Genomic DNA, 18,203 nt, shown 5'->3' with positions numbered 1-18,203 from the left:
AATGTATACTAGAGCTGGCCCGCCGGTAGACAGTGCATGCACCGCTAATACTACAAACCCAGAATGCTCTGCTGGCGCATCAATCAGGACCCACAAACACCTCCTCTCCTGTTGACATTCATTAGCGACCTTCCTGAATTGTAGATATCTTTTCAATAAATAGGTTGGCCCGCGACTGTGTACAAATTTTTCACTTGGGCCCACTGTGTATTTGAGTTTGACACCCCTGCTCTATAGTATCTGGGACTCCATGGGATTTGTGTTGAGAGGTTTTCAGTTGCTCTACTGCATGTTAATCTTTTTTTAAGAATGGGGCACTTTGTGTTAAGTTTTACTGACAGCCAGGCCTGTTTCTTTATTCTCAAACCACTATTGCTTTTCCTGCCAGTGTCTGATTTTTTTTTTTCTTGCTGGGGCACTAATATCCTCAAGGGGGTGCAGTGTTCTCCCCAGCCCCTTTTAACTGGGCACGCCACCTGGCACTTTTCAGTAACCACCCAGCTGTTTTTTGGTGGTTACTGAAGAGTTGGTTCACAGTACAGGAGCTGCCACTCGCCTACAATTTCTTCTCACCCGGCTTAAAAAAATGCCTGGGTTGAACACTGCGGTAGTTCTTCTTCCTCTGGTGGATGCCTCATATGAAATCTGCACACCACAACCTGTTTTAGGGCCTAGTCTTCACTGACCTAGGAAACTTCAGGCTGAATAAGGAGGAAAACACAACATGCTTCAACTTTTGCCTTTTTTATTTCAGAAAATGAGACCATATGTTTTAAGACTTAGTCCAATTTAGGCCAACTTGTAAAACTATGAGTGTGTTTTTGGAGGCATCAAAATACATGCCTTTTGTAGCTGGGGTGAAGCCAGTGGAGACTAGGTCTAGGGGATTTAACCACACCAGCAGCAGCATAGCACCTAAGTAAGTGTTCATGCCTGCTAAGATTGTGGTCGCACAGCAATAGCTCATTGTGTACCTTTTTGGGTCCATTTGTTCTGGCAGGACTAATACTTGGGGAATAGAGCAGTCCCCTTCATATTTCCCTTGGGTAAGATGTGTTACATTTTCTTGAGGCCTCCTTCCCAGTGTACACAATCAATTTTAATGTTGGTAGGAAGAAGTTTGTGAAGTAGAAAGTTGACCTTTAGGTATCCTGTAGAAGTCAGTTATGGTTCCGACGTGTCTTTGGCATGCAAAAATATGACGCAAAGTCAGATTTGGACAGTGGTATTACAAGATTTCAGGGTAGTAAGTCCAGAATCCATCTGTGTGAGCCATGACATGTTCAAAAAGTGAGATTTGTTACACTTGTGCTCTTGTTTAAATGCACCCTCGATATGCGATGCCAGGTCCTTAGGATTTTACCTGGTCAGACCTAAGAGTCTGCCTAGCACCAGACATAAGAATGTGTATTAGAACAGAGCTTACTGATTGCCTTTGACAGGTTTCACCCAATAATAAATAGGTTTATTAGGGTTGAAAAGTTTATATTTTAAAAAATCTGCTTGATTTACTTTAAGGAAACTCATAGATGATGGATATCTATTACTACTGAACATTAGTGTGTCTTTGCTCTGTTCTCTAACAGTAGGAAGTAACTTCATGTTCTTTTCTAGGTTTGCGAGGCCTAATCAATCTCGGGAATACATGTTTTATGAACTGTATTGTCCAGGCACTTACCCACACTCCCCTGCTACGAGACTTCTTCCTTTCTGATCGCCACAAATGTGAAATGCAAAGCCCAAACTCTTGCTTGGTTTGTGAAATGTCAACTCTTTTTCAGGAGGTAAGCTTATTATTGCAGAGTGCTTCCTATGTTCAGCTATTTAATGCAAAGAAATGCATTATTTTAAATAGTCTGCAAATATAGTATGTGTTGAATGTTTACTAGAGGGATTTGTACCATTCTGTACATATAACTGCGCATCAGAACTGGAAAGAAGGTAACATAGGTGACTTAGAACAAGGTGCAAATGTTGGTGCCAGACGGCATGGTCTTAGTATTTGAGAAACTGCTGATCTGCTGGGAATTTAACATACCACTATCTCTGGGATCTACAGACAGTAGTCTAAAAAAGAAATTAAGTATCTCTAAATGCAAGGTAAATTTTAAAGCAAATTGGGCTGTAGCAGCAAGAGCTCCTACCAGGTGTTAAGAATAGGCACCTGAGACTACAGTTCACCCAGGCTCACTATAATTGGACAAGATTGTAAAAACAAATGCCTGGTCTGGGGAGTCTCAATTGCTGCTGTATTATTTGGATGATGGCTATTAGGCTGGCAGGGGTGTTATGGTAATATATATATCAGTGTTTTGGACCCCCTATTACCAATTCAGCATTGTTCAAATGCCACGGCCTACCTTAGCATTTTTGCCGTCTATGTCCTTCCCTTAATGACAGCAGTGTACTGCTATGTCTGATGGCTACTTCCAGCAGGATAACGCTTCATGTCACAAAGCTCAGGTCATCTCAGACTGGCTTCTTGAAGGTTCAAATGATTTCACTGTACCTAACAAGACTGGAGGGACAACGTGGTACTAGCACGGTGTACCAAAAAAAGAAATGTGTTCATGTTCTTTGTGTGTGTGTGTATATCTATATATATATATATATAAAGTGAGAGATTTTCTACATAAAACACAAAAATCTAGGTCATTCTTTTCTTAAAATGCGATATGGTAGCTTTCAAGGGATTGCCGTAGGTCTTTAGCAAGAATCTTCCTTTCGAATTGCATGCTGCTATGTTTTGTGCAGTATTTCTACCAAGGAACATAGCAACAGCACTTTACTGTTGCTAGTTACTGATAATATTTGTTTTACTATTTATTGGTCAAAACTCAGGTCTTGGAAAAACTTTTGTGACTTTTCAACTTGTGCATGACGTTTACAAGGGTATCTGAAGCCTTTTTGGGGAATTTTTTTTACTCCAATTGATCTCCTTTAAATTACTTTTTGGTTATCTCATGGTTTGGATCACCTATTGTCCTTAATGCTGAGTTGTGTGTACTGTTTGTTAAAGCAGAGTGATCTGCAATTCTTCAAAGTAGGTCGGTCCTGTGATCCAATCACTACGCCAGACAGTGTAGCCAGTTTTGGAAGCTTCACTGCAATGGTAGAGCACCCCAGCAACACTCCCAATATTGGTGATTGCATGACAAATCAGCTAACTTTCAAGTCAAGTGTCTTTTTTTGTTTTTTGTTCCCCTGCCTTGTGTGACTGTCAAGAATGGCAATGGAGCAGCAGCAAGACATGGGGGCAAGGTGGTTTTGCTGCATCAAGAAGGTCTGATCCAAGGTTTTATGTGAAAGCACAAAGAAACATTAATGAGGTCCAAAAAAAATGATTGTTGACGAAATGCATAATGCTGGCCTCCACAGTCAAAAAATGACCAGTGACCCTAATAATTCAGACCAAGCACAAAATAGTTGGGAACCATGGTACACCTATCCACAGTCTTGATCCTAAACTGGGCTAAAAACCCAAACAAGTTTGTACATCTGCAGTCAATTCATGAAGTTCTTGTGGGTTTAGAGCTGCTTTTCTGGACATCGAGATGGGGAAATTGGTCAAATTTAATGGCGTCCTCCTTACTGGAAAGTTCTGCCAAATATTCTAAAGGCAAAGTTATAAACCATTCTCTCAAAGAACATGGAGTCCTGAAGGAAGCAGGAAGAAAGAACACATACTATGGCTTCCACAGATTCCTGATTTCAGCATTCTCAAGTCTGTCTGAGATCACAAGATGACAGAATGAAATGACAGCTTAAATACACAAAATACTGCAGCTTTTTTGTGTTTATAAATTAAACTACCTGCTAAGTCCCTTGAGCTGTGTGCAAGTATACCTAGAGGTATAGATTCCACTTCATGGATCCAAATAGGCCTAGTAAAAGTTAGTTTATAAATGGTTTATAAAATTTATAAAATTGATATAGATACATACTTTGTTCTTTAGAAGATTGGATGGTAATAGATATTTAATGTAAAAAAAAATGTAAACCTACAAACTAAACTGAGGTGGGAATCTGCTAGATACGTCCATAATTGGACTAATCACATTTCTGAAGTTCATTAACACAATTAAGTTTTAAATCTTGTGTTTTTTTTTTTTTTGTAATCCCCTCCCTTTTTCTTGTTTTAGTTCTACTCGGGGCATCGATCTCCACACATTCCATATAGGCTACTGCACCTTGTATGGACACATGCACGGCATTTAGCAGGGTACGAGCAACAGGATGCGCACGAGTTCCTAATTGCTGCATTAGATGTACTGCACAGGCATTGCAAAGGTGAGCATATTGTTAAGACTTATTTAGACTTGTGTGTTCAGTGTTCCCAGAACTTTCAGCTGGTTGTGAAGGGTGCACATGCGCAACTCTGTGTCTCAGCATTGTCTGGCTTCTAGGAGTGCACATGTACTGTCTTTTTGTGTTGAGGAATCCAGTGGGGGGCTCCCTGTTGGGAAATGTTCTGAGTTAGGTTAGTGGTTTAGACCAGTGGTCGCCAGCCTTTTTGGACCCACTGACCAATAAAATTACGGGCTCCAGAGCGTGTATACACGGGGAGCCGTGTGTCACTCAAAGGGGAAGAAAAATCCCTCATAGTGACGTTGTAATGCCAGGACTCGCCCACCCATCCAGAGAAACAACCCTCCCACTTCCCTGAGCCTGTGATCCGTACGGGGGACATGGTCTACAGCTCTGGCTGGTGTGGCCCCCCTCAAGCGGGGTCCTTCTGCTCCTGGACCACCAGTTGGCGAACGCTGGTTTAGACCACCAGTTTTTTTTCAATGCTTTAGACTTGCTGTTATATCCCTATTTAATGTACAGTGCTGTGTAATATGTTGGCGCTATATAAATCCTGTTTAATAATAATATGGCCTTCTGCATTGAAACTTTGTTACCTAGCTAAATAAAAAGTGCAGCATAAACAAGCTTGGATCGTCTCTACTTGACTCGTACATAATATATGGCTGTCAAAATTAGTTTATTATGTCTCTTTTACTGTGTATACGGATTGCTAGTTGCTTGGCTGTGTGACATGAATCCGACCAGGAACATACCTACCACTTTACGTGGCAACTAATCTTGTAAGATTCTATTTTTGACCGTGTGCAGTGTTTGCCAGTTTTAGTAAATCTCTCTAAATTTATATATAGAGAGAGAGATGGCACAACTTTGTACCTTTTTTGTTATTTACTCTCTACTGCTACCCTGCTCACGGAATACTGAATTAGAAGTATCATTCATTGTACAAGGTGCACTGTTGATTGTCTAGTGAGCATATTGGTAACATAAAAATCTTTATAGTTGGGACATAAAATGTGTGTGCGGTGTAACTTTGCTAACATAGTAAATAGTCAAAGAAAAAATATTTATTTATTTGTTTTGTTTTTTTTTACTTTTCCCATAAGGTGATGACAATGGAAAAAAGGCCAACAATCCGAACCACTGTAATTGTATCATAGACCAAATTTTCACAGGAGGCCTCCAATCTGATGTAACTTGTCAAGTGTGCCAGTAAGTCATCCTTTGTTACCTTTTTTTTCCCTTCATATGGCAGATATATTTTCATGAGTCTTTGAACCTTTTGTATGTCAAATTTTTTGTTGCACTTTTCACAACAAACCTGGAGATCGTCAGATAGGGATTGTGTTTGAGGTAATGAAAGCTTAAAGGCAGTAGTAGACAAAAAGGTTACAACTCTGCTGGAGCAAACTTAATATTTTAGGTTTATAGGCTTAACACAGGTGTAACTGAATACTGGATCCAAGAGGTAGGCAGGGGGCGTAACGGTGTGTCCGAAATCAAGAAAACTGCTATTCTGTTTGTTGATAGCTCAGCCAATAGATAAAAGTAAGCATTTGGAAATAAAGTTGTCCTTGTATTAGACTTAAAGGTCATCAGATCCAAAATCGATTTTATTTACAGGCAATAGGGTCAGCGTGACAACAAGTAGCATTTTTAGGAGTGCCAAGCTGTAAAGTCCTCCATATTTATGCCATAACAGGTTTACTGTAATTTTCTTGCTTTTAACTTGACAATGCAGCATTTTTATTTTTATTTTTGCTTCAGTATGATGGCTCTGTGCGACTTGGATAAAATTGACCTATCAAATTTTGGATTGTTAAAATTATACACTCTTCAATTAGGAAATATTTCTGCTTTATTAGTTGCTTTTAAAGATTGCAAAACTAGCAAACCTGAACATGAACTGTTAGTGGATTAACCAGTATGGAATTTAGGGGTTCATGCTAATATTTATTTTCATGCATAAAAAAATGTGAGTATTCTGAATACTGTGTCTTTCACCTTCCAGTGGGGTTTCAACAACAATAGACCCGTTTTGGGACATCAGCTTGGATCTACCAGGTTCTTCAAGCCCATTTTGGCCACTGAGCCCTGGCGGTGACAGTGGTGTGGTGAATGGGGAAAGTCATGTGTCAGGAACGACAACCTTAACAGACTGTCTGCGAAGGTAACAAAATACCAGGACATACTCTGTCTGCATTTTAAGTGGTACTTTTTTTATTCCAAAGAAAATGGTTTTTGTTGATAGTTCACATCTAGGAAGGTTATACTTGTTAGTGTAATTAATTTCAAATCTGCAAATTGTATTTTATTAGAACTATATGATGCCAAGTTTTTCATCAGAAGTTCTTTTGTAAGTAATCTTTTAGGCATTGGCTTTCCTTTCCTGTCAACTTGACAGTGACAATAACACAATGTGAATGGTGGAGGTAAAGTGAAATGTGAACTACTGTGCAATATTTCTGTTGTGATAAGGGGCATCTTTGAACAGACAAAGAACTGAACTCTAAATAAAAACATCTCCCCTCTTTTTCACAAGATTTCCTTCTGAGCTTTACAGCCATGAAGTGAAATGCTGTTCAGTGTTAAACCCATGATTTTTATTAAGCTGGGTGGGAAGAAGTTGTAGGTGGGTGGCAGCCCCTGTATTGTGACCCAGCTCTTCATTAACCACCCAAAAATGGCTGCATGGTTACTGAAAAGTGCTTGGTGATGTGGCCCCAGCTTAAATGGGCTGTCTGGAGGGCATAGCTAAATAAAACCAGAACCTACACCACACAAGTCCCACAATGTTTGTACCCCCAAAGTGTGTATTTGCTGATTCACAACAAAAGTCTCATAGACACATTGAAAAATATCTATTTAAATCTAACATTCTTATCCCACCATACATCATCTCTACACCCTTGCATTCATTTTAGACCGACTACTCATAAACCCTTTTTATATTTGTCACCTTTTGTCCTTCCATAGTCAATGTATTTAGCTTACCTCTGTCCCCAACACCTTTTTACATTGCTTAGCTCGGCCTGCTCACCCCCTATATTTCCCACCTTTTGACGAGTTCACTTTACCCCACCCACTTCTCGAGAAGTTCACTCCTATCCCAATCTGTTGCCCCTAAGCTAGGCAGGAGGTGCTTTAATACAGAAGGCAGCTCCCAATATCGGGCACATGTTGTTGTTCATGTTACTGCTTTGCTATTGTACACAGTCTTTCAAACCTCATCAACAGCAATTCAAAGTTTGTGAATGATCCTTATTGTAAGAAATGCTATAATAAAAGCCCGGCTCAACAAATCAATCACATCTGGTACAGGGGCCTGGGGTTATTAAACGGCTATAAATTGATCATAGGAAGGAAAAGGAAGATTGTAGTTCCATGTAGCTCTGCACAGTAGGAGCAGCAGAGGGAATGGGAATGTGGCATTTGCACATGACACATCATCTGTTGTATGACTTTGAGATCCTTAGCATCAACTTCTATGATAGAAATGACGATACACTATTGTTTACTTTAAGTAACTGTTAAGTTTGTGCTCAGTATAAGAGAGGCCTCCAGAAACTTAATATGCTGCAGTATTTATTTCCCCTATCCCTTGAGTGTTGGCCTCTGGGTAAAATACTTTACTTTCAGCCCTCCCTAATCCAGCAATTTCATTCTGCAAGCCCCACAGAGTTGTGCATTTTACCTAAAATTGCATTTACGCACTAACTTTGAAATTTTATACAAGAAACATTTTAAAGCGCACCTTTGTCTACCAAAAGTAGAATTAAAATGTATCCGTTCGTTTTTGCAAAAAAACTGCTTACACTCCACTATGTCTTTTTGACTGATATTACAGTTTCTTGTTATTGAATGTTTTATGGTACATATTAACCTGCATTTTGTTTTTTCAAATCTGTTTTCAGGTTTACGCGACCAGAGCATCTAGGAAGTAGTGCCAAAATCAAATGCAGTGGTTGCCATAGTTATCAAGAATCTACTAAACAGCTTACTATGAAGAAACTGCCTATTGTGGCCTGTTTTCATCTCAAAGTATGTAGCATAGTCCTAATGTAATAAAAACATTAAAGGGTATTGGTGAGTTCTTGTACTCATTCAGTTGTTACACCCTCAAAGCAGACCTAAACTCAAAACTTTTATTGTGCATAAAAGCGTAGACATCCCTTTTATTTAAAGTAAAAAAATGATTTTTTTCTTTAACTGCTCCTTCTGCACATGCCTGAAATTAGGGCATGCGCAGAAGAATCGGCCAAAGAGCTTTCCGGGATGCGTGACGTAGATATCCAGGAAGGCTTTGCACTCTATTCTGATCGCTGCGGCAATCAAGACAGAAATCTGTCGCACATCCTGGAAGGCTCTTTGGCTGCTCCTTCTGCGTGTGCCCTAATTTCAGGCATGCGCAGAAGGAGCCCTTTCTTTAATGAAAGAAAAAATTGCAGATCTCACGCATGCGCAGTGAGATCGGTAAGCTTTTTCCCATCTACGTCACCTGTTTTCACACCTACGCAGTGTGAGTTTGAGGGATGTAGAGAGAAGAACCCGTAAAAATAGAGAAGATGTGGTTGGCGCCTGGCGCTTCCTCTGTGCCGGGCTGAAGACTGATACCAGGATGACGCGGAAAGATAAGTGTAGTAAATGTAGTTAACGGTAGATCTTCAGGATAGCTGAGCAAAGGGCAGATCAGCAAGCAATCTATGCACAGATCTGCTCTTTTACTAGTTCTTCTGGGTGTTCTCTGCTCCAAGCAATCCCAGGGCACACCTGGCTGTTTCTAGCGGTCAGAATGTGAACCTGTAAGAGATAATAGTGTAGTTTTGTTGCTATGCAGAAGAGACTCGAAGACCAGTCATCATCTGCCCAACACTATTAGATGCTTGTCCGTTTTAAAACAAATAATTAAAATACATGAAATGCATACTGCAAGCATGTATATGTAAACTACAATTTATGTACAATCCTATTGCATGTTTTTTTTGAAAATAGGATGCTAAGGAAGTTTTATTACATATCTGATTAATAAAAAGTAGTAGCAGGTTATTACGGGTACATATGATTAGAGTTTTAATTGTGGATTGTAATAGGTGCTTTTTTTTTTGTTTTGTTTTTAAAACTACTTTATTTCCTGTTTGGTTTTAGCGGTTTGAACATTCAGCTAAGTTAAGGAGGAAGATCACAACTTATGTGTCATTCCCTCTGGAGTTAGACATGACACCATTTATGGCCTCAAGGTAAGAATCCAGTTTCAGTATAAGATACCATCCAATTACACAGGTCAACAAAAAATTATTTTTGATAATATTCAGAAACATTCAAAACCTCATCAGTTTTTCAAGCAGATTTCAGATCTGTTTTCAGTTTTTCTCTAGTCTAGCATGTACAGTTCCTGAGTTATGAGTACTATTATAGTTACCATTGTACGTGCATGTATTTTGTACTTAAACGTAAGCATCATTGAAGTGAATGTTAATACGTCTTCAGTGTGAAGTAAGATAAAGCACACTGTGGTATAGATCTACTGAACAGTGTCAGTCAGGTACCATTGTTTCTTCAGAAATGCTTAGAGTATGATTTTCTTGTGTAATTTGTCTGGATTGTCGCGGTACAGCATCCAGCAGTAGTCAGCCATCATACTTTCATTCCAGAAACCTTGGTAGCGGTGCTCCGTTAACTGAATGTCCTGGTGAAAACGTTTTCCTTCTTCGTATAAGTTTTCCTTCTTGATAAGTTATGATTTAGTTTTCTGTAGTGAGTTACAGTTACCCCCTTTGCAAGCAAGTGCTTCTGTTTAGGCCTTGAAGCAAGAAGATCTGCTTTGTCTTTGGAGAGATTTAGATCACGAACGAGATCATTCAGCTCTGGCTGTGTAAAGGTCTCTGGTTCTGAATCTTCATCGGCCAAGTAGTCAGGATCAGATTATTTGGAGTTGTATCTGGCTGCAACTCCAGCGCATTCCTCATCACCTTCTACAGAAGCAAGTCCATCATGTGGCGGTACCAGAACTGGCAATGAATCATCATCATGACGTACAGGCCTAATTGCAGAATCGAGGCTGGGATATACAATTTTGTGCTTAGTTTTACTTGAGAATCCACTTTTGTTCACACAGCAAAAATAGCAGTCATTTAGATGGTCTCGCGGTTCTCTCCACACCATCGGGATTGCAAATGGCATTGCTGCTTTACGCCGATTTAGCCAGTCACACAGTGTGTTGGAACAACTGGTACAGATGACATGTGGAGCCCAAAACCTATCCTGGTCACCAAGGGGACAGACGAAATATAGTTTGTATATTTTTTTAAGTTCTGTAGTAATTTGGTGACCATGTGCTTTCGTCTTGAATGACCCACACACGTAACAGAAACTGGATCATTAAGGAAATTTCTAGGCATGACGACAAATTAAATCAATCACAGTTAGCGCGGTCTCTACCCTTAAAAAAAGAAAACTGTCATTAAATATGTCGTAATATGTTAAGGCTATTTATAATAAATTTCACACAATATATATTTAGCTGCATCACAAAAACTAGAGGAGCTAGAGAAAAACTGAACACAGTTTTAAAATCCGCATCAAAAATACTACAAAGCCCACAAAAATATATCTGCTGAAAATGACATGTTGACCTGTGTTATCAACTTTACAAATAGGGGCTTGCATTGGAAGTGTTTATTGCAGCAGTTGCCAACCTTTTAGACCTTATAGACCACCAAATTCATCATTTTAAATCCTGCAGACCATTTATATGAATTAAAAAAAAAAAAAAAAAAAAAAAAAAAGATTTGTAAAATAATGATTTTCCTGATGGTGCTGACAAGGACTGTGCAGCCTCTGATTCATTGATCAGCTCACGGTTGGGTAAAGTATTACTATTGTTACGGTTATCATTAGTTACATTATCTTTGGTATTACTAATACTAAAAAACTACTATTACTAATATTACTACTATTGAAAAAAAATGCTAAATATTTGTTTGCTTTTCTCACTCATTATGGGTTTATTTCATTCCGATCTAAGAGCAAACAAGAAATGATAGTTATCAAAGTCAAACTATTTGATGCTAATAAATATAACAGTTAAAAAAAATACACAGTTAAGGTCATACTTACGTGAAAGAGCATCTGAGAAATAAAAAATAAACTAAAACAATCGGGTGAGAATCGGTATTGGCGGAGCGGGGTAAATGTTGTTAATGGTGCAAATACTGAAGCATGTGGCTTAGCAACAGTTGCCTCATACGACTTAAGACTACACTGACGTCACGCTGTACCTCCCTTGTTTTTCCGTCTCTAGTACATTTCATGAATTTAGCTCTATATAAAGGTGAAAATTGTCATTCAAAATTTAGAAATGTATTAGATTTTTTATTATTAATAAAATATAAAAATTGCAAATGTTCAAAATTTTCTTATGGACCACCGGTTGGTGACCGCGGTCTCATAACAGTTTGAGAATTTCACTTGATAAGCAAGATTGACATTTTCCACATACTGCGTCTGTAGATAAGTCTGTGCCTGTTCAGAACAGTAGAAATGTTGAACAAAAAAAAAGTGAGATAGAAATATGCCAAATTCCGAATTTTTAAAACTTATACAAAGTATCACTCGCCAGTCTTGAGCCCACAGTCTTAAACATACGAGGCAAAAGGTTCATAATATTTCACAACAACTTAATGTAGATTCTTGGTATTTAAAAAGTGCAATACTTTCCCCAAACACTGCCTGCAATAAGTAACACTAACCAGACTTTGAGACTATATGCTTGAGGAAAGAGAACAGGAAGGGGAGGCCCATGCATGGCACAGGTCAGTGGGAGGGGGCAGACTGGGAATTAGGGCTCAGGATATACCTTCTGCTTGAATTTTTTATAATATATTGTACAAAACACTCAATGTTCCAGCCTGGTTTCCCACACTTTTGTAGATGTATGAGTAGAGTTGTGCACAAATATGAATACCTCAGAAAAAATTATTTTCCCCTTTACTGTTTTGATAATTCTAAATTTTATTTATTTTTACTTTTTTAAGAAAAGCTTACTATCCAACATCAGAATATTTCATACATATAATGATGAAAAAACATATTTCAAACAAATGAACAAATAAACATTTTATAAAAGCTTACAATTTTACGAATTTTGATTTTGTGTTCCAGCAAAGAGAGCAGAATGAATGGTCAGTATCAGCAGCCACAAGACAGCCTAAACAATGACAATAAGTAAGTATGAATGCACACAAATCTGCGTTTCAGAATTTAACTGGCCTCCACTGTTATTTTAAGTAAATAAAAACAAAGGATTAATTTTTCACCTCTTATGTTAAATATCTTTAGTGCACATCTACTATCTAATACTAATAATATCAATGAAAAAAACACAAAACATAAAAGTATTTCCTCATTAGGGTCTCTAAAAAATTTTCCCTGGTCAATTTGCTCTAGATTTGTTCAGAATTTGTGTTTATGTACATAGCATAGATGGGCAGCACGGTGGTTCAGTTGTTAGCACTCTGGCCTTTGCAGCGCTGGGACCCAGGTTCGAATCTCGTCCAGGACATTATTTGCATGGACTTTGCAGGTTCTCCCCGGGTTTGTGTGGGTTTCCTCCCACATTCCAAAAAAAAACATGCAGTTAGGGTTATAGGCTTCGCCCTAAAATTGACCTTGGTAATGACATATGACTATGGTAGGGACATTAGATTGTGAACTCGTTTGAGGGACAGCTAGTGACATGACTATGGACTTTGTACAGCCCTGTGTAATATGTCAGCACTATACAAATACTGTATATTACTAATAGCATTTTCTATTGTGGCAGCTGTGTGCTTTTTAGATTGGCCACTAGGTGGCAGAAAAAGCCATTGTTTTAATGTGGATTGAAATGAGAAGTGTGGAGGGATTCGGCCATCTGTCAAATTGACAGGGGAATATGTTATAAAAAGCTCTAAAAGCCTTTTATACCGTGTTTCCCCGATGATAAGGCAGGGCCATCAAATAAGACAGCCCCCCCTTTTTAGGTAAAAATGAAAAACCCCCCCCCCCCCCGCAAATAAGCCACCCACCGATTACTTAATAGAATCGCGTGGTGCGGTGGGTGACTCCGTGTGTGGTTCCTCCGTGCGTCCTCTTCATGAAGAGGAAGTGACAGGACTGAAGTGACTCCGCCCACGCAAACACACGTGACTCCGCCCACGCAAACACAGGCAGCTTCCCTCATCCCTCCCTAAACTGTGTACTGTAGTCTTCTTCATGGGTAAATAAGGCATCCCCCTGAAAATAAGCCCTAGAGCATATTTTGGCCTTCAAAAATAAATAAGACAGTGTCTTATCATCGGGGAAACAGGGTATATATCAACAGTTCCAAAACTGATATAGTGACATTTGAACCAGTAGCTTGTGGTGGTTAAAGAATACTGCTTAATACTTACAGAAGTTTAAAAAAAATGCTGCCATTAATTTGTTTTAGAGAGAATAGGATAGCCAGGGGAGCTCTTATATAAGCATAATGTGATTGCCAAGTCTATTTACATATTTCCAGACCGTTCATAGCATTGACAGATCTCAACTAGTGTCATACAAAGTACATGTTAATCAAAACTGTGGTGGCAAAGTATTTACAAATTCCATTTTTTTTAAATAAAATTGTCTCTGTATTTACAACACGTTTCGTCTTCTGGCTTTCTCGGGATATTTGAGACTTAAACTTTATTAACATAAAGAGGATATACAATCCGTATATAATTTGCATAGTAATACCAACAAAAACAGAATAGCCTGATCTTTAAAGAATAAATACATTGGAATTACAAAACATTTTAAATGCAACAATAGGTGATAATGCATATAAGAAAATTATTGGATATACTTGTTCTCAGTGTATTGGTATTATAAATAATAAAATAGATTAACTTGTATAGATACCGGCTATCGGTATGATAAGAGAAATTATTTTCCTGAGTAGGGTTAGTACAATGTTGAACTGTAGCCAGATAGTGACTTATTTCCTGTGTAATAGTTGAAAGCTGTTATTTGTGAAAGGTAGTGGTTCCAGGGGTTGTTTTTAATCACATATTAACAAAGGGAGAGCTGATTTTACTTACTGTAAGATTATAGATGAGCAGACCTTATTAAGGAATTCCTAATATATATACGGATTCTAAGATGTGGTATGGTCCGGTTTCTGAGCAATATACCTATAAATGTAGTTATTTGAAACCTGGGTTATAATAAAGATATTCGCCCACTGATATGTATACACATGTATGAATATACTTTGTAGATCTATAGAAAATTAATGTATGTAATATGGTTCATTATGTATCTAAATGATCCCATAAGTTACTTACATTGTTGTTGTCCATAAAAAGAAGGAAAACAAGGTCTCTGTGTCTTGAGTTTTTAATGAACTGTGATATAGAAAGGTCTGTAGAGACGGTTAATTTCACACCCTTGTCCCAGGTTTTAAATCTAAAATAAGATAGGAAAACTTATTCTAAGTTCAAAGGGGAATATAATGTGGATATACTGCCCTTAACCTCCCAGGCAGTTCATTTCTGTCCGGATTTATATATCTAAAACCGGCACATTGTCTCAAACCCATATAGGATATTCATTCATAGTTAACAAAACATACCAGATATACCAGAATACCAGACATGCCATATTCATTAAAAGAAATTGTGCAGCTACCTGCAAAGCACCACAATAATAGATGAGCACACTTCATGCCCCTTCATACGCTTCAGTATTGCTCTTGATGACTGAATGGAGCAGATAGAGTAGGTAAAGCAAAGTGGATCTAGCACATTCAGTTAAAGAAATGCTTATCTCAACCCAGATTTTTTTTAAGCTTGGTGGGAAGAAATTGTAGATAGGTGGCAGCCCCTGTACAAAGTTTGACACTTTCAAAATAGAGTGTGCATTATTTCTACATGGTACAACTGCTGTAATTTATGCAGTAAGTGTCGGTGGATATAGATAAGAACCACCCCCCCTTTTTAAAATATTCATTTTGTTGCTTTGCAGCCCGAAATGCACACTATATTTTTCAGATGTAAATACTCCTCCATACAACTTATACCATTTCAGTGACAAACTGTTTAGAAAAATTAAAAAAAAAAAAAGTCAAGTGTCTGTTTAATTTTGATGAGTTAAACATTAAAACGGCTATTCCCGGAGCTTTCAAGTACTCAGTAATGCAACTATAAGCAAACAATTGTCTATGGGTGGCAAAGTACTGTCAAAAGACCAGCGATAAGGTTATGAACAGGCGAAGGAGATACATACCAAAAAAATAATTCAAAGTCTTTATTAATCCCTAGGAGTACAATTAGGTTTATAAGCATTTGAAAGTGCTTGATACTACTAAGAACCTCACCAGATCAGGCTGTCCCTCTAAAATGGATGGAAGAGTGAGTAGGGAAATGGTCAGAGACTGCCAAAAGGCCTGTGGGAACTTTCAAGCAATTACAAGATTTTCTAGCAAAGAGTGGTCATTGTGTTCGTGTGACCGTGTTTGTGTAGGACAGTTGCAAAAAAAAAAGCTTGCATTAAATCCTGATTGAGCTTTGTTAAAACACACCTTGAAGATTTTAGGTCTAGTGGAAAAAGTCTAGATGATTTTTTGATTAAATGGGACCAAAATCAAACTATTTGGTCTCATTGATAAATTGTACATTTTCCAGAAAGCCAGTACAGCTCACTATTCAAAGAACCCTATACCTACAGTAAGCATGAAGGTGGTAGCATCCTCCTTTGGGGGTTTATCTGCAGCAGGGCCTGGGACACATCTCAAAATGGCAGAAAGTTGGTCACACAATAGCTGAAAGAGGAAGAAAATTACATATGTTTCTGTGTGACCTAGTTAGAGCTCAGATTTACATCCTGATAAAAATCTGAAGTGACTTGAAGATTGCAGTCCACCAACAGGCAATCCAATTCGAAAGAGCCTGAAAGAAGAGTGGGTAGATGGACACAGTTTGCAGAGAAGTATCACAACACTGAATACTTTAATTAAAGCAAAAGGTGGTTTCACAAAGTATTGGCACAAATAGGTGATCATTTATCTAATCCATCTCGAGTTTTTTTTTCTATGTTGCTTCTATATCTTTCACTTGGTTATTATAAGTTGCAGTGAATGTGAGTGTTCAAGAATGAAAATGTGAATATTTTTTAAGTGGCTTTTCAATGTCCAAAGTATGTGGCCATATATTACTAGTTTAGGGCCTTTTTAATCCAATCATTCACTTTGTTTAGCAGAAATGTGAATTTTGGTAACCATTAGCACGTTGTTGCTAAATAATGTTACCTGCCGCTCTAGTGCACCTGTACGGGGAATGGACCTGAATGCACATGCATTACTTTTGTAACTCAGAGGTGTGAAGGGGCACATTGGTTTACATTTTATTCTTTGATTCAACATTGGTTTACATTTTAATTTCTGATTACCTTTTTTTTGTTTGTTTCAGGTATTTGCTTTTTTATCACAAGCAGTTTCTGGAGTACGAGTAACTCCATTGGCATTTGTCTGAAATGTGAATAAATATATAAACAAAAAAAAAAATCAAGACTTCTTCAATGACACACAGACCTACCTGAAAATTTCAGACTAAGCTTGCGTTCAACCGAAGCAATGCTGGTGTCACACCTGCTCGTACTGACTCTTGAACTGGTGGATAAGCTGTTAAGTCGCAGCAAACACAGCAGGAGCTCTGAACAGGAAAGGGGCAGAGGGATATTTAAAATCTGGTACTAAACATCTCTCATTGTGCTTCTGGGATTATGTGGGGGAAGGCTGGGGGTGGGGAGGGGGGAGAATACATCTCCAGATACCATCATAACATCCTCTCCATTGGGTGCTTGAGTTGCATCTGACCAAACATATGGCAATTATCAAGGAAAGCCAAGCCCGTAACTTGATGCACATTAGATTGATTCAGAATGACAACCAGGTTGGTATCTGCAAATCAATCCTGAAAAGACAAGTATTTTGCAAGTATCTCTATTTGTGATTTTAGTTATGAAATAAATACAGTATGAAACTACCACGTTATCTGTCTTTGTCAGCCAGGATTATGAAATCCTGGAATGTGGATGCAGTTACTGGGGACTTCTGTGTTTCCTATGTATGTTCTTATCTGGACTGCTCCTGAAATCTCAGGTGTTTATTTTTTTCCATGAATGTTTTACTTTGTTCTTGAACTGTAGTTTTTGTCTTTCTTTTCATGAAATTTATTTCAGTAATGCAGTCACAAGTAAAAAGAAAAAAACAAGTTACCCTGTTTTATTATGACTTCTCTTTGGTCTGTATACACTTTAATGAAACTGCTGAAATGGAAAATTAGGTTTCCAGGTTTTATCTTATTACTATGCTATATCATGTGGGTATTGTCATGTGTATTATCACTTTGAATATTTTTAGGTTATTAAGCATGACTGTAATTGCATGTCGCAATTTTACCTTTTAAAATCAATTGGCTTTCGTTGAAGTAAAGGCACCAATACAAAAGGCAATTATATTTTTTGTAACGGAGAAATTCGGAGGAAACCATTTGTGAAACAGGTAGAGGCTGCCACTGTCAACCTCATTCTAAAACAGTCCAATTGTTTGACTAAGCCTTTTGTTTTAGTACACTTGGTTGATTTAGTAAATTAATACAGGCTGTTGGCGTCCCCTTTTCATTGGATATTTTACTTGGTTGAATGTGAACTGAGGAATGTGTGGGGAAGAAAATAATAATAATTTAACTGAATGAAATGGAATGAGTAAAGTATCTCATTTAAAGGGGGTAGCTCATGTTAAAGCAGACCTAAATTTGCAAAAGCAACTTGCTTTTATGTGTATTAAAGCCCTTGCCTCTAATATTCTGGCAGTGTCTTTATTTAGATAGGTG

The 18,203-nt window shown here is 38.1% G+C and overlaps 1 protein-coding gene across 6 annotated transcripts in view; it reads left to right on the top strand.

Moving 5' to 3' along the window:
• The window catches only part of LOC140335877 (ubiquitin carboxyl-terminal hydrolase 22-A), a 33,428-nt gene extending 20,135 nt beyond the window's left edge, over positions 1-13,293 (top strand). For all 6 annotated transcript variants that reach the window (XM_072418876.1, XM_072418871.1, XM_072418874.1 and 3 more), the window contains 7 exons: positions 1,615-1,784; positions 4,143-4,290; positions 5,415-5,520; positions 6,320-6,478; positions 8,223-8,349; positions 9,454-9,545; positions 12,469-13,293. In XM_072418876.1, coding sequence (XP_072274977.1) covers positions 1,615-1,784; positions 4,143-4,290; positions 5,415-5,520; positions 6,320-6,478; positions 8,223-8,349; positions 9,454-9,545; positions 12,469-12,535 — 869 coding nt within the window. In that variant the 3' untranslated portion in view covers positions 12,536-13,293. The remainder of the gene's footprint in view (positions 1-1,614; positions 1,785-4,142; positions 4,291-5,414; positions 5,521-6,319; positions 6,479-8,222; positions 8,350-9,453; positions 9,546-12,468) is intronic.
• The last annotated feature ends 4,910 nt before the right edge of the window (positions 13,294-18,203 follow it).

This window comes from Pyxicephalus adspersus, chromosome 7 (assembly GCF_032062135.1).
Source record: "Pyxicephalus adspersus chromosome 7, UCB_Pads_2.0, whole genome shotgun sequence".
Lineage (NCBI taxonomy): Eukaryota > Metazoa > Chordata > Amphibia > Anura > Pyxicephalidae > Pyxicephalus > Pyxicephalus adspersus.
Note: the sequence above shows the minus strand (reverse complement) of the source record. Positions and strands in the feature narration are given on the sequence as shown.